The sequence below is a fragment of the Coregonus clupeaformis genome, unplaced genomic scaffold (assembly GCF_020615455.1).
Source record: "Coregonus clupeaformis isolate EN_2021a unplaced genomic scaffold, ASM2061545v1 scaf2852, whole genome shotgun sequence".
Taxonomy (NCBI): Eukaryota; Metazoa; Chordata; class Actinopteri; order Salmoniformes; family Salmonidae; genus Coregonus; species Coregonus clupeaformis.
In genome coordinates, this window is record NW_025536306.1 from 26,716 (window position 1) to 54,119 (window position 27,404).

The 27,404-nt window shown below is 44.0% G+C and overlaps 1 protein-coding gene across 3 annotated transcripts in view; it reads left to right on the top strand.

Moving 5' to 3' along the window:
- The first annotated feature begins 173 nt into the window (after nucleotides 1-173).
- LOC121534019 (inactive rhomboid protein 2) overlaps nucleotides 174-27,404 on the top strand; it is a 32,998-nt gene continuing 5,767 nt past the window's right edge. For 2 of the 3 annotated variants that reach the window (XM_045219877.1, XM_045219879.1), the window contains exons 1-7: nucleotides 174-294; nucleotides 3,895-4,061; nucleotides 14,077-14,226; nucleotides 16,284-16,432; nucleotides 17,169-17,373; nucleotides 20,682-20,894; nucleotides 21,272-21,400. In XM_045219877.1, the coding sequence (XP_045075812.1) occupies nucleotides 14,089-14,226; nucleotides 16,284-16,432; nucleotides 17,169-17,373; nucleotides 20,682-20,894; nucleotides 21,272-21,400 (834 nt within the window). In that variant the 5' untranslated portion in view covers nucleotides 174-294; nucleotides 3,895-4,061; nucleotides 14,077-14,088. Of the gene's footprint in view, nucleotides 295-615; nucleotides 772-3,894; nucleotides 4,062-14,076; nucleotides 14,227-16,283; nucleotides 16,433-17,168; nucleotides 17,374-20,681; nucleotides 20,895-21,271; nucleotides 21,401-27,404 lie in introns of those variants that run through there. The other variant, XM_045219878.1, reaches the window with a different exon arrangement.

Below are 27,404 nucleotides of genomic sequence, written 5' to 3' on the forward strand. Positions count from 1 at the left end.
CAAACATAACCAAAATATATAAAACTATTACAAGCCCATCAACGGCGGGCATAACTGGACTATATTAATATTATTACTAAACCATTCTTGACTTTATGTGTGTCTGTCATTTATCAGATAGGTTAGGCCTGTCTAGTATTAACTCCGCCCACCTTCGCCGAAGAAACACAATCAGGATATTTGGAGAGAGAAGGAAAGTAACACGTTGGTGCCACATTGTATGAATTTTAGGAACATAAATTGTATCTTGTTTTGAGTTACATTGATGAAAGTAACATATATTTTTCCTTAAAGGTGAGTAGCCTATTTTCTTTTCCAATATTTAATAGTTTTTTCAAAATGTGTTTATGATCGAGAGTGAGCACAATGTGTGGTTTTTACCAGTCCTCTTAAATGAGTTTCAGACAGCGAAACAATAGGAAAAGTGTAGGCGTGAGGAAGTCACATTTAAAATGAATTATAAAGTCATTTAACTATTTCAACATTGGAATTGAAATCATCAAAGGACCGCAAACGATATCGTGGCTGTCGCGCAGTTAAAAGGTGAAAACATGCGTATTCATATTCCATTGTTGCGCTGCCCGGGAAAAATAATTCACCGAAGGAAAATGTGTCAATTCCATCTTCACACAACCTTCGTTCAACTTCCGTCAAACGCCCGCTAACTGGCCTCACGTTACAGCTCCCGCTGGTCTCCCACTTTTCCAGAAAATGTGGGAGGGTTTGGTTTGTTGACAGGACAGGATACAGTATCGGTTTTATTGAAATTCGGTAAGGAAACATTTTTTTTGTATAATTTTGTTGACCTGTTTAAAAAATGTTTTTATTATGGATACATGAAATGTCACTAAGCTTTAGTTCATGTACATGTAGCCTAGTAATGTAGGCTACTACTGGACTTGGCAACGAGTAACTAAGTAACGTTATGTAGTTCAACATTGTTAAATAGTTGCTACATATTTTACTTATCTTGTTGACAAAGTTATGATATTAGTTTATGGTGCAAGGAATTACATGCCTTTTGATAGATGTTTGCCACAGTCACTGACTGAACTGGAAGATTAATGTACATGAGTTAACATTTCTTATAGGGTTAAATAGTGAGAAAGTAATGTGTGATGAATATTATATCTTTATGAAAATGCTCAAATATCGTTTTAATGCAGTCTATAAAATTATGCAACCATTGTTGCAGGGCTGAGAAACTGGTAGAAATCTGCAGATAAGTAGTTCAAGATAGGCCTACAATATACAATCCATTCCTCAGTAGGGCAGGCTATCTTTGAAATGTCTGTATCATTAGCGCTCTTTTATTCATTCATGTTTTAAACAATGGAGTTTTACAGATCTCTTCCTTTGAACTATGCATACTGTAGTGCATTTCAGAGGGAACAAAGAATAGAATGTTGATAAGCAACCACTGACCCACAACACCTGCATCAGTAGTCTTTGACTGTAAGTTCTGTTACACCACAAATGCACCTGCTGTCAAGCTAACAAGGTGTAGTGGAGTGAAATGTAATCTATGCAAATGCTAGTAGGAAAACAGAAAAAGTCAAATGGTCATGGTTGACTGCACTGGGAATCAGAAACAAGGTTGGTTTTCCAGATTAGCAAACATTTTGAAAAGGAAAGGAAGATACCTAGTCAGTTGTACAACTGAATGCATTCAACTGAAATGTGTCTTACGCATTTAACCCAACCCCTCTGAATCAGAGTGGTGCAGGGGGCTGCCTTAATCGACATCCACGTCATCGGCCCCCGGGGAACAGTGGGTTAACTGCCTTGCTCAGGGGCAGAACCACAGATGTTTACCTTGTCAGCTCGGGGATTCGATCCAGCAACCTTTCGGTTATTGGCCCAATGGTCCCCCCAGCCAGTCTACCTGGCGCCGGTGTTGTGGAGCGACGCTCCTCATCCAACCTGACAGAGCTTGAGAGGATCTGCAGAGAAGAATGGGAGAAACTCCCCAAATACAGGTGTGCCAAGCTTGTAGCGTCATACACAACAAGACTCGAGGCTGTAATTGTTGCCAAAGGTACTTCAACAAAGTACTGAGTAAAGGGTCTGAATACTTATGTAAATGTGATATTTCAGTAAAAAAAAAAAAATCCTGTTTCCATCTGCCCGGTCGTGACTTTTTTTTTCATGCATCAGGTAATTCATCTGCATTAAATGGTTGGATGGAAGCATGGAAAATGACCATTCAGGCCTACAGTCGTTCATTCTGTCTTTCCTCCCCCTTGGATTCTATGGAGTCATGCTTGCAATCCCCCCCCCGGCCCCTCCTAGGTTTCTGCTCCAGTTCTCAGCTGTTGTGCCACAACATGCCTGCCAGAAAGCAGGGCCTTGAGTCTCTCCTAGCGACATGCCTCATCCCAGTAGTATCTGTGGGCTCATTGGGATTTTTTCCTGCTACGTCATGGTCATGCCAATTCAACTTCCATACTGTCTGACGCATCAACCTTTGCTTCGACATGACACAGGAAAAGGGCCTAAACCTGAAGGGAAGCAAGGCTGCTGTGGTAGTTGGACTTTGACATATTAAATGTGATTCTCATAAACATCAGAGCATCGGAAGTTCAAAGCTTAATCCATTTTCTAATTCGTGCGCGCTGATCCAGGAAGGGATCTGACTGAAATGTCTGCGAATATTGGCGGAATGTGTGTCACAGACTCGTAGTATCCCGCTGTGTCTTCTTCAGATCGCTCTCATCCACTGAGAGTGAGCCAGTGACACATTCCACAGTCTGGAGGCTGGCTGTCTAACTGACTGGCTTCCTCCTTGTGCTGTACTGCGCTCTAATGCAGTTGCACCCACGACAAGCCAAAAAACATGACATGCTGTGCAACTGGGAAATATCAGCACTGTCCATGTTGGATCCAGTTTGAAAGGTAGCCCTGTTGAGCTCAGTGTCTCTGTGTATGCAAAATATTCACAGCCCTTGAAGGCAGCTAGGGGTCTCGGTAGGGGTATTTTGGTATTTGTAGTAAGCTTCTTGCCATGCAAGTTTGGACCTGCATGCATGCTCTAGGAAGTGCAGATTCGGTTTCAGTTATGGAATGCACATTCCCCTCCAGCTACAGTAGAACACTATCCAAGAATATTGTGATGAATCTCTCACAATAATTCTCTAGTTTCTCTGAGAAGCTTTCAATTGCTCAAAATGACAGAGGGTCTCATAGCTTTGAGATCAGATGACCTAGCCTACTACTGTATTTTTCAACAAAAGTTATTCAATTTCTTCAACTGTTTGGTCACAAGAAAAGAACTAGCCCTTTGAGCAATGTAATTACCACACACATTGTGGTTAGGTAGACGAGTGAGGGGGTGTTTTCAGTTGCTACACTGATGTATTGATGCATTCTGAAGTCACTTTCCTACACCATTCGATTAGTTCAAATAAAATAAAATCAAATTTTATTGGTCACATGAGCCGAATACAACAGGTGCAATCATTACAGTGAAATGCTTACTTACAGCCCTTAACCAACAGTGCATTTATTTTTAACAAAAAAAATAAAACAAAAAAAACTAAAAAAGTGTTGAGAAAAAAAGAGCAGAAGTAAAATAAAGCAACAGTAGGGAGGCTATATATACAGGGGGGTACCGTTGCAGAGTCAATGTGCGGGGGCACCGGCTAGTTGAGGTAGTTGAGGTAATATGTACATGTGGGTATGAAGAGATGACTGTTCTTGCTCGTTCATCCATGCACATGCAATTGCCAATTACACCATCAATGCTATTGACATATTGCACAATTCACACAAGTCCTTTTGAAATCTATTGAAGTCTGACATTTGTCATGATCTCGAGTCTCTCGCAAGTCTCTCAAAGTTCTTGGTGGGTATTTATCTACAATGTTCTGACTTGTGGTTCAAATGCTCTTTCAGGTTGAACTAAACAGGGTGGTAGAGAAGATGGAGGATGTTGCTGGTCACAGGATGTGGTGATGAGGCAATCATCGGAAGGACTGTTCCTCTTTCGTCCTGCTGCGAGTGGTCGGCGGTAACAGAGACCGATTGTCAGGCAACACCCATTTCTGGTGGCGAGTCGAGCAGTAAGTGTGAACGTTGTTCCACAGTTCCAAATGTGTGACAATTATGTCAAGTGAGAAAATATGTGCTGGTACAGCATTTAACTGGCTTCATTTCTGTTATTTGTTTGAAATAGCTGTGTTTCCTACTCTTTTGAAATGTGTATGTTATGTGTGAGGAGTTAGTGTTCATATTGAAGCAGTGATGGAGAACAATGATGTATATTGTACAGCTGAGAATGCTGAGCATCTGTACTGTACAGCTCTGCACAAGATGCCATTGAAGCTCCAGTATATTCTTCAGTGGATGTTGTCATTTATTTCACAGCAAAAAGTGAAACTTCTGCATAGGTATCTAGTCTTAGAAAGTCTTAGCGTAGAACACAAAGGAAGGTTAAATGGCACCTGACGCGCTTAAGCATGTAGCCATGTAGCTAAACTCATCCAGGATGTACTGTACTTGGGCCAAACTGTTCAACATTTAGCTATGACAGTAAGTGAAACATGACACCGACTGCCCTTGCCTTTGTCTATGTTTGGGAACTGGGCTCTAGGCCATTACCACTTCTAATTGTAACTAGCTATCACCGGTGGCAACCAAACCTAGACATTTCTGAAAGAGCACATTCCTGTCTGCCTGTGTCCAGCGCTACGGTGTGAGGTGGCAGCTCAAATCAAAATCAAATTTTATTTATCACATGCGCTGAATACAACATGACCTTACCGTGAAATGCTTACTTACGAGCCCTTAACCAACAATGCAGTTTTAAGAAAATAGATTTCATAAAATATTTACACAAAACAACAACAAAGTAACACAATAAAATAACAATAACGAGGCTATATACAGGGGGTACTGGTACCGAGTCAATGTGCGGGGGTACAGGTTAGTCGGAGTAATTTGAACATGTAGGTAGGGGTAAAGGGGTGCTTGGCGTCACGATAACACGCAGCAGCAGCACTCTGTGGACTATAGGGGCTTGGTGACAGACACTAATTTTTTCGCAGGAGGACACACACACACACTCGTACAGGAACACACGGTGGCACCAAACACCAAGGATGGAAATGAAGCATTGACGCCACAGGAGGTTGGTGGCACCTTAATTGGGGAGGACGGGCTCGTGGTAATAGCTGGAGCTGAATGGGTGGAATGGTATCAAGTACATCAAACACATGGTTTGATGCCATTCCATTTGCGCCGTTCCAGACATTATTATGAGCCTGTCTCCCCTCAGCAGCCTCCACTGATTGACGCTAATCTGCTAATGACTTAAGGCCAGGGTCATGTTCATTAGGCACCAAACAAAAGAAACCAGACAGAAACAGGGAGGGACTACCTGGTTCTTGTCCCATAAGAAACTATCATTTTAGTTTTCCGTTGCAAAATGTTTCCCGGTGTGTGTCCTAATGAAGATGACCCTGATCTCAATCATGTCATCTTCAAGAGCCCCACTACTCTCAACACTGGCCCCAATGTAAAGAAGTGGACAGATAGCTTAGATTTCTTGAGTGGCTTGAAGTACATAGAGAGAGGGGTGGAGAGAGACTGGGAGTGTGGGAGCTAGTGATACAGTAGTCGTGTTAGGAGCACAATGGTTGTCACCCTGGGTATGTCACTACACGTTTGTGACTCACTACTGGGATGTGTGACTGGGCTGGGACTTGGAATTAGAGTGTACAAAACATTAAGAACACCTGCTCTTTCCATGACATAGACTGACCAGGTGAAAGCTATGATCCATTATTGTCACTTCAATCAGTGTAGATGAAGGGGAGGAGACAGGTTAAACTATTCTTTTTAAGCCTTGAGACAATTGAGACATGGATTGTGTATGTGTACCATTCAAAGGGTGAATGGGAAAGACAAAATATTTAAGTGCCTTTGAATGGAGTATGGTGAATGTAGCCAGGCGCACCTGTGTGTGTCAAGAAATACAACGCTGCTGGGTTTTTCACGCTCAACAGTTTCCGGTGTGTATCAAGAATTGTCCACCACCCAACTGTGGGAAGCATTGAAGTCAACATGGGCCAACATCCATGTGGAACGCTTTTGACAGTCCATGCCTGAAGAATTGAGGCTGTTCTGAGAGCAAAAGGGGGTGCAAATAAATGTTAGGAAGGTGTTCTTAATGTTTTGTACACTCAGTGTATGTCATCAGCTGTGTTGTCACATTTTCTCTTTCAAGACGACTGTGACACTGTATTTTGGTTACAACTATGGCTGTGGCGGTTATGAAATTTCGTCTGCCGGTGATTGTCAAGCAAATATATGCCGGTCTCACGTTAATTGACCGTAATTAACATAAACACATTTAACATCTCCTGGCTTCCACACATAGCCTACAAGCCACTGATGCAGACCTTTGGAACATCTACATTTTAGTCTAGTGAGTCCATGTAATATAGCCTACCCCTTCACAATAAATCCATTATTTATTTTAGACAGGTCTAAAGAAACATGATATGAAGAAAGTGTAGTCTGTTTCAGAAGAACAGAATAGCATACTCTTGAGTTGTCCTGATCTGGCTATGCCATATGGCTGTGGGCTACGCTAGTTCATTAGCAGACAAGATTTGCTTAGAATTCCGTGGCATTATTTTATAGTATAAGGAATATAATTGAACAAAGCTGAATAAAATAGAAAGGATATTTTCTCCAAATGATTTGAGGGAGTGCGCACATGCGGCTATTCTGTGTTAAGCGGTTAACAAAGAAATGGGTACTCCTGTATGCTTAATTTAGAGTTATTAATGTAACTTTAGTTTTTCTACAAATGTTGGGCTATATGTTTAGATTTTTTATACATTTTAAGGCTGCATGATGCGACTTTAATGGTGATTTGAAAAAAGTTGAGCATGAGCTCGCTTGAAAGGCATGCTTTGTTTTTTGCACAGGCTGTACACAGTTCATCAGTCTCTCATTCACAATTTGAAAAGCACTTGATAATGCCTCAAAATTTCCCAGTGGCATCCCATAATAATTCCCTTCTCCCTGAACGCTATGTGCTCTGAAGCACCTCTCACTCACATGGCTCTCCATCACGTGATCGGGACTTTCTCACAGGCTACAAGTCAAGACAGACCCATTGGAGACGCAACCGCAACTTATCCAATTCCGAGGTGCATATTGAAGATTGGAAGAAATGTCCACATTTACTTTTCGTCAGCAAACAAGATGAGTAGGCCTAATGAACAGGAAAAGCACTAGCCTATGTCAATCTACTATCCCTCATAGTACAAAAGTTGACCTATTCTGTGCGAGAAATAGATATTCCAAACATAGTCTGGGACAGTTGTGGGATGCGATAGATCCCAAATTAATACAACCACTAGCATCAACATTTTTTTTTAACGCAATGAGGCTGATGCAACAGATCAGAACGTTTAGCTTAAAATGTTGATTAATTATTAGTCTATTTCTTCACATTATAAGCTCAGCAATGCGCACACGGCAGTAGGCTATAAGCGCAAATGTTCCATTAGCGGAAAACACCATTATCAAAAGTGACTACAAATGCGATTTATGCATGTAGTGCTTTCATTATAAAGGTGCATTTTTATGTTAAATTATCTTCCCCAAACATGAAACTCGCAGGGTGCTTATGTATGCTTGTTAGGATTAATGTGCTTAATTTTAAGAAGTTAATTGGCCACTTTAGTTGTGATACAAACCTTATCAAAACATATAGGCCTATGGGCTAGGCTACATGAGGTGTGCGACTATGATTTTAGAAAAAGTCAGAACAAACACGGCGAGTTGAGTTGATGCCAAAGAGCTCGATTTTGGTCTCATCTGACCACAACACTTTCACCCAGTTCTCCTCTGAATCATTCAGATGTTCATTGGCAAACTTCAGATGGGCATGTATATGTGCTTTCTTGAGCAGGGGGACCTTGCGGGCGCTGCAGGATTTCAGTCCTTCACGGCGTAGTGTGTTACCAATTGTTTTCTTGGTGACTATGGTCCCAGCTGCCTTGAGATCATTGACAAGATCCTCCCGTGTAGTTCTGGGCTGATTCCTCACCGTTCTCATGATTATTGCAACTCCACGAGGTGAGATCTTGCATGGATGCCCAGGCCGAGGGAGATTGACAGTTATTTTGTGTTTCTTCCATTTGAGAATAATCGCACCAACTGTTGTCACCTTCTCACCAAGCTGCTTGGCGATGGTCTTGTAGCCCATTCCAGCCTTGTGTAGGTCTACAATCTTGTCCCTGACATCCTTGGAGAGCTCTTTGGTCTTGGCCATGGTGGAGAGTTTGGAATCTGATTGATTGATTGCTTCTGTGGACAGGTGTCTTTTATACAGGTAACAAGCTGAGATTAGGAGCACTCCCTTTAAGTGTGCTCCTAATCTCAGCTCGTTACCTGTATAAAAGACACCTGGGAGCCAGAAATCTTTCTGATTGAGAGGGGGTCAAATACTTATTTCCCTCATTAAAATGCAAATCAATTTATAAAAATGTTTACATGCGTTTTTCTGGATTTGTTTGTTGTTATTCTGTCTCTCACTGTTCAAATAAATCTACCATTAAAATTATGGACTGATAATTTCTTTGTCAGTAGGCAAACGTACAAAATCAGCAGGGGATCAAATACTTTTTTCCCTCACTGTATGCTGAGTCCCTCTGGACTCCCACTTACAGTTATTAATTATTACAAATGTTCAATAATGATCAAGAAAACATACCCTTATGCCACCAGCTAGTAGCTACTATTATGTTTTTCACTCACTCTCTAATGATTGGGTAAATCTGAATGTGCAACAACACAAAAGTTCCCCCCTGAGAGGAAATCCCTTATAGTCCTAGTGCTGTTGTTTCCCCAGTGGACTGAAGATGATGATGATGCGCAATGTTCCAGTATTGCCTGAAAATCACCTCTATGTTGCTCGGTAATCTCCTTATATTTTTTATTTGGCTGTGGAGTGAAAAAACTATTATGACACACTTTATAGAAAACCCAACCCACATTGCAGGTCATTGACCTATTGTTATCCTATCCAAGATCTGTTGGAATAGGTGTTGACTGTTGCTCATGCTACCAGTCACATAGATATAGGCCTAGTAGATGTAGCAAAATCCTAATTCTCATCAACAGGATCATCTCAGTGAGCAATCTGGGAAACCCTTAGATTGTTGGCTATTCTGGCTCTGGTAATCTGTCATCTCCACACAACATTATCTGTTATGGATGGAGTTAGCTTTGGATCTTATCATATTGATTGACTAATAATTCTTAAGATATGGATGAAGGTATAGGATTCATATCAGGAAGATATACATAAAGCTAGGCAATGAAGTATGCAGATTATAGACCAGCGGAATGTTATTTCCGTAGGCCCATGCACTTAGAATGAGACTACCAATGAAACAATGTCAACAATGAGACCGATCTCACTCTCCGCTCTATCAAAACAACAACACCCTGACTCACTCCCTGACTGTCTCCCGATGGAAACTATAAAAGCATTCTCCACATTGACAGACTGTGCGGTTAGTAACTGTCTGCCACTGAAGCCCGGCACCACACTGTTAGAACCCCTCCATTAGTGAAAGCCTTGGATATTTCATTATGTGAGAGGGTGTGGGCCTGATCCGGTCCCATAGGAACACATAATAGTTCTCCCACCCCCCCAACCAGTCTCCGTACTATTCTGCTCCCACAGTCACAGACTTGATTGCCATTGACTTGACTGGTGTCAAATTTCCCTGCCGCTGCCGTTCCTGCCGCTGACACCAAGGCCCTTTCTATTGATGTATAGCAACTCAAAGGCTTCAAGACCTTGACTAGACTACATAATGGACATGTATGGCCAGGGAGAATACCGCTATAGGAATATTGCAGTCTTGCCTTTTTCTTGCCTATGGAAATATACAATGACACAATGCAAAAAGCTTGAAGAGTGAGGACTAATTGAGCTCTGAGTGGGTCCAGAGGCCGATGATGATTTCTAATGGAGACTTGAAGCCTGGGACAGGAAGGGATGCTCATGATGATGGTTGTGGCCTTGAGCATATAAGAAAGGTAGGCTTATGTACTGATACTGAATGTCTTTTTAGTTAAGTTTAGTTTATTTGATCATTTAAAGGTACACATACAAAATTATGCACTTGATTAAGAATCATCGAGGGTAAACACAAAAGTTGACGACTTATTTCTGTTGTGGTCCTTAAGTAACATCTCATTAAAGATGAGGGACCCAGGATGGCTTTCAGAGATACAGTGAGGTAAAAAAGTATTTGATCCCCTGCTGATTTTGTATGTTTGCCCACTAACAAAGACATGATCAGTCTATAATTTTAATGGTAGGTTTATTTGAACAGTGAGAGACAGAATAACAACAAAAAAATCCAGAAAAAAACTCCTCTTTGCAGATCTTCTCGAAGTCATTAAGGTTTCGAGGCTGACGTTTGACAACTCAAACCTTCAGGTCCCACCACATTTTCTATGGCCTTAAGGTCTGGAGACTGGCTAGGCCACTCCAGGACCTTAATGTGCTTATTCTTGAGCCACTCCTTTGTAGCCTTGGCCGTGTGTTTTGGGTCATTGTCATGCTGGAATACCCATCCACGACCCATTTTCAATGCCCTGGCTGAGGGAAGGAGGTTCTCACCCAAGATTTGACGGTACATGGCCCCGTCCATCGTCCCTTTGATGCGGTGAAGTTGTCCTGTCCCCTTAGCAGAAAAACACCCCCAAAGCATAATGTTTCCACCTCCATGTTTGACGGTGGGATGGTGTTCTTGGGATCATAGGCAGCATTCCTCCTCCTCCAAACACGGCGAGTTGAGTTGATGCCAAAGAGCTCGATTTTGGTCTCATCTGACCACAACACTTTCACCCAGCTCTCCTCTGAATCATTCAGATGTTCATTGGCAAACTTCAGACGGGCCTGTATATGTGCTTTCTTGAGCAGGGGGACCTTGCAGGCGCTGCAGGATTTCAGTCCTTCACAGCGTAGTGTGTTATCAATTGTTTTCTTGGTGACTATGGTCCCAGCTGCCTTGAGATCATTGACAAGATCCTCCCGTGTAGTTCTGGGCTGATTCCTCACCGTTCTCATGATCATTGCAACTCCACGAGGTGAGATCTTGCATGGAGCCCCAGGCCGAGGGAGATTGACAGTTATTTTGTGTTTCTTCCATTTGCGAATAATCGCACCAACTGTTGTCACCTTCTCACCAAGCTGCTTGGCGATGGTCTTGTAGCCCATTCCAGCCTTGTGTAGGTCTACAATCTTGTCCCTGACATCCTTGGAGAGCTCTTTGGTCTTGGCCATGGTGGAGAGTTTGGAATCTGATTGCTTCTGTGGACAGGTGTCTTTTTATACAGGTAACAAACTGAGTTTAGGAGCACTCCCTTTAAGAGTGTGCTCCTAATCTCAGCTCGTTACCTGTATAAAAGACACCTGGGAGCCAGAAATCTTTCTGATTGAGAGGGGGTCAAATACTTATTTCCCTTATTAAAATGCAAATAAATTTATAACATTTTTGACATGCGTTTTTCTGGATTTTTGTTGTTGTTATTCTGTCTCTCACTGTTCAAATAAACCTACCATTAAAATTATAGACTGATCATTTCTTTGTCAGTGGGAAAACGTACAAAATCAGCAGGGGATCAAATACTTTTTTCCCTCACTGTAGAAGAGACAGAGAGAAATATAGAAGAGACAGACAGAGGTATATAAACTCAGCAAAAAAAGAAACGTCCCTTTATCAGGACCCTTTCAAAGATAATTAGTCAAACACTTCATGATGGTCTTCCTGCGCACATGGCTCTGCAGTCAGTCACTCCATTAATCATGGCAGGACTAAATTTAAGACGGTTGCTTTGCTGGAGGGTCTTTACATGGATTTTTCTGCATAGAAAATGCTTGGGCTCTAAGTGTTTTTTCAGGCCAAACAGTGTAAAATAATCATGAATGAATAATGATGAGAGAGAAAGTTACATGCACAAAGATCATACCCCCAAGACATGCTAACCTTTCACCATTACCAATAACATGGGAGGTTAGCATTTTGGGGGGGTGGGGGTATGATATTTATGCCTCTAACTTTCTCACTCATCATTATTCACACATTTTTATTTATTCTTATTTACAATAAAAGTGACTCCAAAATGACACAATACATTATTTTCCATTCATTTCTATTGGGCAAAACATTATCTGAAACACAACCAAAACAAATAGCAAATGCATCCAACATGTTTGTAGTCACAAGTCATTGCGTTCTAGGAATATGGGATCAAATACTAACATTTAATACACTATAAGTGAATTTGTCAAAATACTAATATCAGATCTAGATGCATGAAGTGCTTTAATTTCTAAACGGTAAAACAGATATGTATGAAAATACCCTCAAATAAAAGGTTACATTCTGTACTGTCGCCTCATTTAAAACATTTAATCTCAAATCCAAAATGCTGGAGTATAGAGCCAAATTAAAAGTTTTAGCTTCACTAACCAAATAAATACATAGGGGTGTGTGTATGTATAGATAGATAGATAGAATTTGAAGGCTAGTGATCTCTCTCTCTCTCTAAAAATGTGTCCCAGCGGGTGCAACTTTCTATGAATGACATGTTGGAGCCTACACCCCCACTAGCACTGCCAAGTAACAAGCTATTGTCTAAGTCACCTCAGTGTCAACTTAACCTGACACCATGCATTCATTCAAGCTCATACCATGATGCTTCTATCAATGACTGGCTGGCGTCCTACAGACGAGGTCACAGTCCCTACAGAAAACCTATTGTTAACTCATTCAGTGTAGCGGCCCACAAGAACCTTTAACTAATTGCATGTCAAATAAGAATGATGGTACTAGTAGACAGACAAGTGTTTGTGTGCTGTTACTAAATTGCATAGAAGTGTTGCTAATACACAGGGTTGCTAATGTAACAGATTTTCGGGGTCTTGACCAGGATCGCATCAAACTAACATGGAAAAAACACCTGCTGTTTTTCAAATACATGTTTGATTGGAAAGGCAGTCAATGTTTTCCTTCAATAGATATTGTTATGTACTGTATGTGGCGGAAAAGGCACCTACTGGGCCCCAGTGATATGGATATTGTTTACGTAGTGCCGGTCAGCGACTGTTACCCAAGAGTGAGGCTAGTGTGCCAGGCTCCTATCCTCTCACATTGCTGGGTCTTGTTCATTAGGGCATGCAAAGGAAAACGTTTGAAAACAAGAATGAGCGTTTCTTATTGGCCAAAACCTGGTAATCCCTCCCTGTTTCAGTCCGTTTTCTTTTATTTGGTGTCTAATGAACACTACCCTGGGGAATGAGACTAGGGTTATGCCTCTGTTGTGACGGAGTTATCAAATAGGATTTCTTGCCAGCTTGACCCACTGACCCAGTCTACATATAGCGTGTGTATTTAAGACACAGTAGCATGCCCAATGCGCACATACAGTATATATTGTTTAGCCTATATATGTAGAGAGTTCTGAGGAAAGTTAGATGGAGATGTCCAGGCATTGGATTTTATGGTGTTGGGACCGCTGGGGTCAGAATGCGCTGCAGTCGGGTATGCTGTGGCAGGCTGCTTTGTGTTTGTTATGGTTTAGCTGATAGGCTTTGACATGGAAAACGAAGCTTCAGCAAAAAGGGTGGTATTCAAATCCAGTGGTTTCCCTTCCCTATACACGTGAAAGGTTCTTTCAGCAGGGCAATGTGTCCTTCCTTGTTGCAGATAGGAGTTCTAGTAATTTGTCATTTGGCTAATATGTTTGTGTTAAAGTAGCTACTTCAATTAGTTCCTGAATGGTTCAAAGTGCCTGTCAGTGTTTGGCTTTTGTTTGTAAATGGAACCACATTTGCGTAAGTTGAGAATGAAAGTGGAAGTTGTCGGCTATTGAGAAATAGAGGGGATCTGAGAGTTGTAAGGAATGGAAAGAAGGGATCACAGCTGGTTTCACATCTATTTTTGAAGAAATAAATAAGAAATGCAAGTTTTTGTCTTTGAAGAAGGTTATTTCTCAATCATGCCATTAATCAATTTTACTCTCGTTTGCCCTCAGAACTCAGCTAGGATGCAGTCACAGGAAGGGGAGGAGCCTTCTCCTAACAGCAGCCAATCAGACAGCCGGTTGAAGAGCAAGAAGCCGCCCAGTCTGGTCATAGCCATCCCTGCCCCAGAGGAAGAAGAGAGAGCTGAAACGGTCAAGCAGGTACACCTTTGACCTGCTTTTTCCATTTTGACCCCTGTTATGCTAACATGGTCTCTACTTGGAAAATGGCAGTTGAGGCTCTGATGAAGGCCATTTCAATAGGAAAGGGAAGAATTGGCATGCAAACTTTTACAGCTGGTAGTATAGCCAGAGTTTCAGCCCCCAACTGAAAACCTTTTTACTATAGAGGAGCATGCTGTCTCCCTTTCCTTCATATACAGTATGTCATTTCATTGGGGGGAAGTATGGCATTTGGGACATCTGCTGGTGTCTACGGGCATCCATATCCCAACCAGCCCCCCCCCCCAGTCCACTCATGCTAGTGTTGCACGGTCAGTCACGACTAGCTACTTTATAGCAAAGCTGAGATAGGCCCTGTTAACATTCCTGTCTTTACATTTTGGGTTTTATAAATAGGGGCAGGTTGTTTTTTCTAATTTGGACAAAATTGCCCCAAAATCCAGAAATGTTTTCCGTATAAGACTCGTCATCGGTCATTTGAAAGCTAATCTAATCTAATGTAGTCACATTAGCCAGTTTTTGGGTCCATGTATCCATTTTCCTGTTTAACTCATTTCTCTTGTCTTCACTGTCTGGCTGGTCTGGCACACCCTGGGGGACTCCTTCAGATTAAGTGGTTATTTTGCCCCAAATGATCTGCTCCATCAAGCATTAAGCACTCCCTGCACCGTTACTTGTCAAAAGTCATCAGTGTTAGGGGTATGCCCGCAGAGAGTGTGTGTGTGTGTGTGAGGGAGAGTGCATGTGTGAGAACACAAGTGTGTGCGTGTGCTCATTAATTTGTGTGTGTGTGTGTGCATCTACGTGTGTGTATGTGTGTGAGCACTGTCACTACACAGGGGTTTCCCCAACAAAGAGCCTCTGGTGGCTGGCTGGCTAGCTAAGCACACCCCCTGCTGGTTCACACACAGGCAGCACATATGGCTCTCACAATACTCAATTAACGCCACAGTGACTCGACAAGTCGTTAGCCAAGTCGCCGTTAAAGACGTGAATGGGGTTTTGAAAGAACATGCCATACAAAATGAAAAAACATTACAAAAACAAATGCCCAAGTCTCCACTTTTGAAGTATAAGACATTAGTCTAATGGAAAAATACTAAGCTTCAGGATGATTTGGTGGTTCCTTAGTATCACTTCTTTGTTTTCTAACAAAGTGAAAAAATGATTTATGCATTTTGCTGCAGTCTCAGAAAAATAAAACTCCTTACTTTGCCTTTCTTACACTTCTGTTTTGGAATAAGTTGATTGATCTGAGCTAAACCAGATAGCTGTAACCCCTCACTAAAGTCAATGGAACGTTGTGGGCTGAATCATACAAAATAAATAATGCTCTTAACACGCATTCCCTTCCAAATGACATTTACATTTTAGTCATTTAGCAGACGCTCTTATCCAGAGCGACTTACAGTTAGTGAGTGCATACATTATTCCCCCGTGGGAATCGAACCCACAACCCTGGCGTTGCAAACGGCATGCTCTACCAACTGAGCTACATCCCTGCCAGCCATTCCCTCCCCTACCCTGGAAGATGCTGGGCCAATTGTGCGCCTCCCCATGGGTCTCCCGGTCGCGGCTGGCTACGACAGAGCCTGGATTCGAACCAGGATCTCTAGTGGCACAGCCTTAGACCACTGCGCCACTCGGGAGGCCGAGTGTTCCAAATGGAAGGCGCACAATTGGCCCAGCGTCGCCCAGGGTAGGGAAGGGAATGGCTGGCAGGGATGTAGCTCAGTTGGTAGAGCATGGCGTTTGCAACGCCAGGGTTGTGGGTTCGATTCCCACGGGGGGGGGGGAATAATGTATGCCGAGTGTTCCAAATGTTCTATTGACAACAATGCATGATTTACGCGATTTTCAAATTTTTCACACACCCCAAGTGAAGATTTAGCCCAGTAGTATACCAGTGATGGCGTGAATTCCATTTAAATTCAGCCAATCCATTTCAAGTGCCCTTTAATTTCATGGCCTACAGTATACTGACTCTCTGAGCTAGGATTATGCTCAGTAGTCCCTCTGCTCTCTCCCCTGTCCAGCCCCTGCGTTCATCCCTGAAGAAGAGTGAGAGCCTGCAGCAGGCCAGTCCTCTGTCTGACAGTGGTACTGATGGGGGTGGAGGTCACTCTGCTGGGGACAGGAGGGCAGCCTTCTACAGACAGACCTCCCTGTCTCAGAGCATACGCAAGTAAGTGGGGTGGGGGGGAGTGGAAAGAGAGAGGGAAGATATAAGGGAAGGGATGAAGAAACTAATGGAGGGCAGAAGAAAATCTGATAGGGGGCATAGGAGGATTTTAGGGGTAGTGGGTGAGAAAGGAGGAGAAAGAGGGAAGAGGGAAGAGGGTGAAAAGACAGGGAAGGTACTGTATGATAAGATTAAAAGGGGTTGGGGTGGTGGAAAGAGACTGTAGATTAACAGATGGTAGCAGAGAGAGAAACGGAAGAGAAAGAGAAAAGACAGTGGGAGAATCAATATTGCATACTCCTCACATCCTCTCTCCTGGCCTCTTTCTCAAACCCCATTGGAGAAGAAGGTCAGAGGGGAGGGACCTCTGGCTTTCTCATCCAATGGGTTTTGAGAATTGGGGGGTGGTGGTGGCATACAGCGGGGGATTTCCTTTTATGACTGTTTGGAATGTTGGACATAAACAAGTTGTATTCTCTCCTCCCCCCTCCCTCTCTCTTTTACCCCTCGCTGTCTCTCTCCCTCTCTCTTCGGTATTCTTCCCTCCCTCCCTCCCTCCCTCCCTCCCTCCCTCCCTCCCTCCCTCCCTCCCTCCCTCCCTCCCTCCCTCCCTCCCTCTCTTTCGTTTCCCCCTTCCTTCCTCTCTCCCTCCTTTCTCTCCTCTTTCCCCCTTCCCTCTCTCTCTCCCTCACCCCCTCTCCCTCTTCCAATACCCTCTCTCTCCCTCCCCGTCCTCTAGGGGTACAGCCCAAGCTACAGCCCAAGCAGCAGGTTGGTTCGGGGTGGGTGAGAACTGTGAGACCAAGCAGCAGCTATGGCAGAAGAAGAGTCTGCGCCACTGCAGCCAGCGCTACGGCAAGCTCAAGGCCCAGTACAGAGAGCCAGAGCTCCCCGTCAGCATGGACCAGGGCCTGGACTCACCCGCCGCAAACAAGATGCCCAAGGTAGGCTACCGAACACACACATACATATGGAGACCACTCCTAGCCCCTAGGTCTGACAGAACTGGATAGGTACAGTGCATTCGGAAAGTATTCGGACCCCTTGACTTTTTCCACATTTTGTTACGTTACAGCCTTATTCTAAAATGGATTAAATAACGTTTTTCCCTCATCAATCTACACACAATACACCATAATGACAAAGCAAAAACTGTTTCTTTATACATTTTTGCACATTTATACAAAATAATCAACTTAAATATTACATTTACATAAGTATTCAGACCCTTTACTCAGTACTTTGTTGAAGCACCTTTGGAAGCGATTACAGCCTCGAGTCTTCTTGGGTATGAAGCTACAAGCTCGGCAAACCTGTATTTGGGGAGTTTCTCCCACTCTTCTCTGCAGATCTTCTCAAGCTCTGTCAGGTTGGATGGGGAGCGTCGCTGCACAGCCATTTTCAGGTCTCTCCAGAGATGTTCGATCGAGTTCAAGTCCGGGCTCTGGCTGGGCCACTCAAGGACATTCAGAGACTTGTCCCGAAGCCACTCCTGCGTTGTCTTGGCTGTGTGCTTAGGGTTGTTGTCCTGTTGGAAGGTGAACCTTCGCCCCAGTCTGAGGTCCTGAGCACTCTGGAGCAGGTTTTCATCAAGGAGCTCTCTGTACTTTGCTTCGTTCATCTTTCCCTCGATCCTGACTAGTCTCCTAGACTCTGCCGCTGCAAAACATCCCCACAGCATGATGCTGCCACCACCATGCTTCAACTTAGGGATGGTGCCAGGTTTCGTCCAGACGTGACGCTTGGCATTCAGGCCAAAGAGTTCAATCTTGGTTTCATCAGACCAGAGAATCTTGTTTCTCAAGGTCTGAGTCCTTTTAGGTGCCTTTTGGCAAACTCCAAGCGGGCTATCATGTGCCTTTTACTGAGGAGTGGCTTCCGTCTGGCCACTCTACCATAAAGGCCTGATTGGTGGAGAGCTGCAGAGATGGTTGTCCTTCTGGAAGGTTCTCTCATCTCCACAGAGGAATTCTAGAGCTTTGTCAGAGTGACCATCGGGTTCTTGGTCACCTCCTTGACCAAGGCCCCCCCCCCCCCGATTGCTCAGTTTGGCCGGGCGGCCAGCTCTAGGAAGAATCTTGGTGGTGTCAAGTTGCGTCAATTCGAATCTGGTATAGGAACAAAAGAGGTGAACACACGTCTTTTAAGATATACTAGTATTTTAATTAATGCAAACACTTGAATGGTAAATATGATGTTCGTATATACGGGCTCACTGAAACACCACGCAGGGCAGACAGAGAACTAACTTTTTCAACCCAAGGTTCTTCTTTAATACTCTGACAGTGATAGTTCCTGCTCCAGGCTGGGCCTGTCAGAGTAGAGGCTGGGTGTGGTTTAAACTTACCCAACCTATCGTTGGCGCTCAGGCTGGTCCCAGCCCCTTGGCGCATCCCTGTTGCCGGGCATTAGTTGTTTCTGCAACTTGTCTAGAAAGTCAGCACTTCTTCATTGTAGCAGTACACATGTCCTTGAGCAGTTTAACAAAGAGGCAGTGTGTGTGTGTGAGTCACAAGTCTATCTCAGCCTACCCCCTAACGGTTCCTCACATTAATCACAGCTTGTTATGCTAAACAATCTATATCAGTACAGCACAAACCTATTATGTTTAATCATTAATGTATTATTTCTAAGCTAGGCATCACATCTAGTTGTAAGAGAATAGATCCCCACAGTGATTCCAAACTTCTTCCATTTTTAAGAATGATGGAGGCCACTGTGTTCTTAGGGACCTTCAATGTTGCAGACATTTTTTGGTACCCTTCCCCAGATCTGTGCCTCGACACAATCCTGTCTCGGAGCTGTACGGACAATTCCTTCGACCTCATGGCTTGTTTTATTTCTCTGACATGCACTGTCAACTGTGGGACCTTATATAGACAGGTGTGTGCCTTTCCAAATCTTGTCCAATCCAACTGAATTTACCACAGGTGGACTCCAATCAAGTTGAGGAAACCACTCAAGGATGATCAATGGAAACAGGATGCACCTGAGCTCAATTTTGAGTCTCATAGCAAATGTGTCTGAATACTTATGTAAATAAGATATTTCAGTTTTACATTTTTAATACATTTGCAAAAATGTCAAAAAACCTGTTTTGACTTTGTCATTATGGGGTATTGTGTGTAAATTGACGAGGAAAAAAATTAATTGAATCCATTTTAGAAAAAGGCTGTAACGTAACAAAATGTGGAAAAAGTAGACGGGTCTGAATACTTTATGAATGCACTGTATATATACACTTATATGTATAAGCAATGAAGTAAGAGGCAAGTAAAGATACTACTATATGCATCTTTTTTTGATCTACATGAAGTGCCCAGGGAGTGAGGGATCGGGATTGTTTCTAGACGGGGCCACTGTATTTGTTGCACCATCAAATCAACTTTACCTAACAAGACGCTATCATCAACAACCATCATTTGTCTCGGTGTCAGACATCAGATTAGACTCCACTTTGGACCTCTACTCAGAATGGAGAAATCATAGAGAGCAGGTGGAGGAAGGGCGGCGGTAGTGCCACTCAGGGGGAAGTGCACCCTCTGCCTGGCATAAATAATGCAGAGTGTGGCACCATGATGGCAGGAGGTAGCCTACATCTGAGCCTCAGCCAGTGTGTCTGTTAGCCCCCACACACTCCGCTCTCCTCCACCGACTCTGACACACCCACTCACTCCTGGGTGCTTATTCGTCTCCACGACTCTCTCTCTTTCTCTCTCTTTTTGTCTGTCACTCTATGCCCCCTTATTTCTCTCTCTCTCTCTCTCTCTTTCTCTCTCTCTCTCTCTCTCTCTCTCTCTTTCTCCCCCAATCTTGTTGTTCATCTTTCTATTTTGCTCTCTGTCAGCTCCTATGAAGACTCGGGTAAGACTTCAGAACAAGCGTCTACATTCTCTCTGACACACTCGCGCTGACTGACACCTCTACACACACAGATGCAAACACACACACACACACACAGACGTGCAAACTCCGAACACTCCTAGTAGATGGATTATTGATGTGTGAATGTCATTGTGACATCAGTAACGCTTTTATGTAGAGCTGTCAATGTAATTCTGTGTCAACTCTTGTAGAATGCAATGTTTTCCTGCTTTAGTTTCCTCCAGCTAGCAGAAATGTCACCATTTGAGGATTTTAGCATTACAATGTAGCTTTTTTGTGATGAAGCTAATGATGTGACAGTTAATTATTTTATTGTTTATTTCTGTTTAATCAACATTTAATCCTCCTCTTATTCGCTTCCCCCCAGATTGTGGACCCCCTAGCGCGGGGGCGAGCGTTCCGCTACCCGGATGAGACGGACCGTCCTCCCCGTACCCCCCACACGGGACCCGTCACCCCGGGGTTCACCTCCCTTTCCTCCTTCACCTCCCAGCGCTCCGGGAACTACGCCCACCTGCCCCGACGCAAGAGGGAGTCTGTTGCCCGCATGAGTATACGAGCAGCATCCAACCTACTCAGGGTGAGTGGGCACTGGGGAACGTTAGGTGAAGTGTGTGCATGGATGTGTGTGGATGGGGTTGCATCTGTGCCACCTCCAACCTGATCATCACTGGGGATCGTTAGTGGAAACTAGATTACGTTTGAGTGTGTGCATGTGTGTTGCTGTTAAGCACTTTTGACTTGCATTTATAAGGAACAGCTGTACAGATGAATATTTGATGGTTTTGCGTACGTGTATCTACGTGCCTGACATAAATACAGATTTTGCGCTTAAAAGACTGATATGTTGATCTGTGTATGTTGTACTGTACATCACAGTCATATTTGAGTTGTCTCTCCTCACATGCTAGTCTTTGACGTTGTCCCACTAACGTCCTGGTTGTGTGTCTGGTTCAGGGTCGTTCAGGTCTAGTGGGCTCCCAGACAGGTCGTAGTTTCCCCCGGCGGAGCTTCGCCCGACCCAGCTGGCTGGAGGAGGACACTGTGGACTCAGCAGACACTCACGGGTCCATGTTCTTCAGCAAGGTAATGATACTCTATCTCCTTCTCTTGCTTTTATGTCTCTCCATGTCTCTGTCCTTCTCTTGCTTTTATGTCTCTCCATGTCTCTGTCCTTCTCTTGCTTTCTCAGTCTCTCTTTTTGTTTTTTCTATCTCTCCGTGTGCCTCAGTCGGTCTCCTTTCTCTCTCTCCTCTTTTGCTGCCTCCGTCTGCATGTTTTTGTTTGTATTAGTTCTCTGTCTCTGTCTGTCTATTCTATATGTCTCTGTCTGTCTCTTCTATATGTCTCTGTCTGTCTCTTCTATATGTCTCTGTCTGTCTCTTCTATATGTCTCTGTCTGTCTCTTCTACAGTGGGGAGAACAAGTATTTGATACACTGCCGGTTTTGCAGGTTTTCCTACTTACAAAGCATGTAGAGGTCTGTAATTTTTATCATAGGTACACTTCAACTGTGAGAGACGGAATCTAAAACAAAAATCCAGAAAATCACATTGTATGATTTTTAAATTGCATGACATAAGTATTTGATACATCAGAAAAGCAGAACTTAATATTTGGTACAGAAACCTTTGTTTGCAATTACAGAGATCATACGTTTCCTGTAGGTCTTGACCAGGTTTGCACACACTGCAGCAGGGATTTTGGTCCACTCCTCCATACAGACCTTCTCCAGATCCTTCAGGTTTCGGGGCTGTCGCTGGGCAAAACGGACTTTCAGCTCCCTCCAAAGATTTTCTATTGGTTTCAGGTCTGGAGACTGGCTAGGCCACTCCAGGACCTTGAGATGCTTCTTACGGAGCCACTCCTTAGTTGCCCTGGCTGTGTGTTTCGGGTCGTTGTCATGCTGGAAGACCCAGCCACGACCCATCTTCAATGCTCTTACTGAGGGAAGGAGGTTGTTGGCCAAGATCTCGCGATACATGGCCCCATCCATCCTCCCCTCAATACGGTGCAGTCGTCCTGTCCCCTTTGCAGAAAAGCATCCCCAAAGAATGATGTTTCCACCTCCATGCTTCACGGTTGGGATGGTGTTCTTGGGGTTGTACTCATCCTTCTTCTTCCTCCAAACACGGCGAGTGGAGTTTAGACCAAAAAGCTCTATTTTTGTCTCATCAGACCACATGACCTTCTCCCATTCCTCCTCTGGATCATCCAGATGGTCATTGGCAAACTTCAGATGGGCCTGGACATGCGCTGGCTTGAGCAGGGGGACCTTGCGTGCGCTGCAGGATTTTAATCCATGACGGCGTAGTGTGTTACTAATGGTTTTCTTTGAGACTGTGGTCCCAGCTCTCTTCAGGTCATTGACCAGGTCCTGCCGTGTAGTTCTGGGCTGATCCCTCACCTTCCTCATGATCATTGATGCCCCACGAGGTGAGATCTTGCATGGAGCCCCAGACCGAGGGTGATTGACCGTCATCTTGAACTTCTTCCATTTTCTAATAATTGCGCCAACAGTTGTTGCCTTCTCACCAAGCTGCTTGCCTATTGTCCTGTAGCCCATCCCAGCCTTGTGCAGGTCTACAATTTTATCCCTGATGTTCTTACACAGCTCTCTGGTCTTGGCCATTGTGGAGAGGTTGGAGTCTGTTTGTTTGATTGAGTGTGTGGACAGGTGTCTTTTATATAGGTAACGAGTTCAAACAGGTGCAGTTAATACAGGTAATGAGTGGAGAACAGGAGGGCTTCTTAAAGAAAAACTAACAGGTCTGTGAGAGCCGGAATTCTTACTGGTTGGTAGGTGATCAAATACTTATGTCATGCAATAAAATGCAAATTAATTACTTAAAAATCATACAATGTGATTTTCTGGATTTTTGTTTTAGATTCCGTCTCTCACAGTTGAAGTGTACCTATGATAAAAATTACAGACCTCTACATGCTTTGTAAGTATTAAAACCTGCAAAATCGGCAGTGTATCAAATATTTGTTCTCCCCACTGTATATGTCTCTCTTTGTCTCTTCTATATGTCTCTTTCTGTCTCTTCTATATGTCTGTATCTTCTATATGTCTGTCTCTTCTATATGTCTCTGTCTGTCTCTTCTATATATCTCTGTCCTGCAAAAAAAGAAACATCCTCTCACTCTCAACTGCGTTTATTTTCAGCAAACTTAACATGTGTAAGTATTTGTATGAACATAACAAGATTCAACAACTGAGACATAAACTGAACAAGTTCCACAGACATGTGACTAACATAAATGGAATAATGTGTCCCTGAACAAAGATCAAAAGGGTCAAAATCAAAAGTAACAGTTAGTATCTGGTGTGGCCACCAGCTGCATTAAGTACTGCAGTGCATTTCCTCCTCATGGACTGCACCAGATTTGCCAGTTCTTGCTGTGAGATGTTACCCCACTCTTCCACCAAGGCATCTGCAAGTTCCCAGATATTTCTGGGGGGCTAGCCCTCACCCTCCGATCCAACAGGTCCCAGACGTGCTCAATGGGATTGAGATCCGGGCTCTTCGCTGGCCATGGCAGAACACTGACATTCCTGTCTTGCAGGGAATCAAGCACAGAACGAGCAGTATGGCTGGTGGCATTGTCATGCTGGAGGGTCATGTCAGGATGAGCCTGCAGGAAGGGTACCACATGACGGAGGAGGATGTCTTCCCTGTAACGCACAGCATTGAGATTGCCTGCAATGACAACAAGCTCAGTCCGATGATGCTGTTACACACCGCCCCAGACCATGACGGACCCTCCATCTCCAAATCGTTCCCGCTCCAGAGTACAGGCCTCAGTGTAACGCTCATTCCTTTGACGATAAACGCGAATCCGACCATCACCCCTGGTGAGACAAAACCGCGACTCGTCAGTGAAGAGCACTTTTTGCCAGTCCTGTCTGGTCCAGCGACGGTGTGTTTGTGCCCATAGGCAACGTTGTTGCCGGTGATGTCTGGTGAGGACCTGCCGTACAACAGGCCTACAAGCCCTCAGTCCATCCTCTCTCAGCCTATTGCGGACTGTCTGAGCACTGATGGAGGGATTGTTGTCGTTCCTGGTGTAACTTGGGCAGTTGTTGTTGCCATCCTGTACCTGTCCCGCAGGTGTGATGTTCGGATGTACCGATCCTGTGCAGGTGTTGTTACACGTGGTCTGCCACTGCGAGGACGACAGCTGCCCGTCCTGTCTCCCTGTAGCGCTGTCTTAGGCGTCTCACAGTATGGACTTTGTAATTTATTGCCCTGGCCACATCTGCAGTCCTCATGCCTCCTTGCAGCATGCCGAAGGCACGTTCATGCAGATGAGCAGGGACCCTGGGCATCTTTCTTTTGGTGTTTTTCAGAGTCAGTAGAAAGGGCTCTTTTAGTGTCCTAAGTTTTCATAACTGTGACCTTAATTGCCTACCGTCTGTAAGCTGTTAGTGTCTTAACGACCGTTCCACAAGTGCATGTTCATTCATTGTTTATGGTTAATTGAACAAGCATGGGAAACAGTGTTTAAACCCTTTACAATGAAGATCTGTGAAGTTATTTTGATTTTTACTAATTATCTTTGAAAGGGTCCTGATAAAGGGACGTTTTTTTTTTTGCTGAGTTTATATACCTCTGTCTGTCTCTTCTATATTTCTCTCTGTCTCTTCTACAGTGAGGGATAAAAGTATTTGATCCCCTGCTGATTTTGTACGTTTGCCCACTGACAAAGAAATGATCATCTATAATTTTAATGGTAGGTTTATTTGAACAGTGAGAGACAGAATAACAACAAAAAAATCCAGAAAAACGCATGTCAAAAATGTTATAAATTGATTTGCATTTTAATGAGGGAAATAAGTATTTGACCCCCTCTCAATCAGACAGATTTCTGGCTCCCAGGTGTCTTTTATACAGGTAACAAGCTGAGATTAGGAGCACACTCTTAAAGGGAGTGCTCCTAATCTCAGCTTGTTGCCTGTATAAAAGACACCTGTCCACAGAAGCAATCAATCAATCAGATTCCAAACTCTCCACCATGGCCAAGACCAAAGAGCTCTCCAAGGATGTCAGGGACAATATTGTAGACCTACACAAGGCTGGAATGGGCTACAAGACCATCGCCAAACAGCTTGGTGAGAAGGTGACAACGGTTGGTGCGATTATTCGCAAATGGAAGAAACACAAAAGACCTGTCAATCTCCCTCGGCCTGGGGCTCCATGCAAGATCTCACCTTGTGGAGTTGCAATGATCATGAGAACGGTGAGGAATCAGCCCAGAACTACACGGGAGGATCTTGTCAATGATCTCAAGGCAGCTGGGACCATAGTCACCAAGAAAACAATTGGTAACACACTACGCCGTGAAGGACTGAAATCCTGCAGCGCCCGCAAGGTCCCCCTGCTCAAGAAAGCACATATACAGGCCCGTCTGAAGTTTGCCAACATCTGAATGATTCAGAGGAGAACTGGGTGAAAGTGTTGTGGTCAGATGAGACCAAAATTGAGCTCTTTGGCATCAACTCAACTCGCCGTGTTTGGAGGAGGAGGAATGCTGCCTATGACCCCAAGAACACCATCCCCATCGTCAAACATGGAGGTGGAAACATTATGCTTTGGGGGTGTTTTTCTGCTAAGGGGACAGGACAACTTCACCGCATCGAAGGGACGATGGACGGGGCCATGTACCGTCAAATCTTGGGTGAGAACCTCCTTCCCTCAGCCAGGGCATTGAAAATGGGTCGTGGATGGGTATTCCAGCATGACAATGACCCAAAACACACGGCCAAGGCAACAAAGGAGTGGCTCAAGAAGAAGCACATTAAGGTCCTGGAGTGGCCTAGCCAGTCTTCAGACCTTAATCCCATAGAACATTTGTGGAGGGAGCTGAAGTTTCGAGTTGCCAAACGTCAGCCTCAAAACCTTAATGACTTGGAGAAGATCTGCAAAGAGGAGTGGGACAAAATCCCTCCTGAGATGTGTGCAAACCTGGTGGCCAACTACAAGAAACGTCTGACCTCTGTGATTGCCAACAAGGGTTTTGCCACCAAGTACTAAGTCATGTTTTGCAGAGGGGTCAAATACTTATTTATCTCATTAAAATGCAAATCAATTTATAACATTTTTGACATGCGTTTTTTTCTGGATTTTTTGGTTGTTATTCTGTCTCTCACTGTTCAAATAAACCTACCATTAAAATTATAGACTGATCATTTCTTTGTCAGTGGGAAAATGTACAAAATCAGCAGGGGATCAAATAATTGTTTCCCTCACTGTATATATCTCTGTCTGTCTCTTCTATATGTCTCTGTCTGTGCTCTGTGTTCCAGGTGAAATCAGCCAGTCTCAGCCTAGCTACCGTGCTAGCTCACACAGATTTAGATAATTAACACAAAATGTCAGGTGGCTATTTTGGGTCTCCTCTCTCTTCCAGCAGTCTGTATGTGCTACCAGATTAATCACAGTCCAGCCCCCAAAGTAATGTACCGTTGGAGTGAGAGAGATGGAGGGATGTAGTCTGGAGAGATGTATGGGGTGTTGAGGGCTGTGTGGGATGAGGGTTGGGAATAATAGTAGGTGCTACAGTTAGTGGAGTGATGAGGGTGACTAGAAGTTGTCTTGAGATTTTCTTGGAAGTTAAGAAAGCCAGATACTGTACTGTTGGAGTGAGACATATGTGATTACATTTACATTTACATTTTAGTCATTTAGCAGACGCTCTTATCCAGAGCGACTTACAGTTAGTGCATACATTATTTTATTTTTTCATACTGGCCCCCCGTGGGAATCGAACCCACAACCCTGGCGTTGCAAACGCCATGCTCTACCAACTGAGCTACATCCCTGCTGGCCATTCCCTCCCCTACCCTGGACGACGCTGGGCCAATTGTGCGCCGCCCCATGGGTCTCCCGGTCACGGCCAGCTACGACAGAGCCTGGATTCGAACCAGGATCTCTAGTGGCACAGCTAGCACTGCAACGCAGTGCCTTAGACCACTGTGCCACTCGGGAGATTGATGAGTATTGTGATGGAGTATGTAGTGATATATATGGACAGGTAGAGGGGGATGATGGTGTGTAGGGGAGGATAGTAGATGGAATGATGAGTG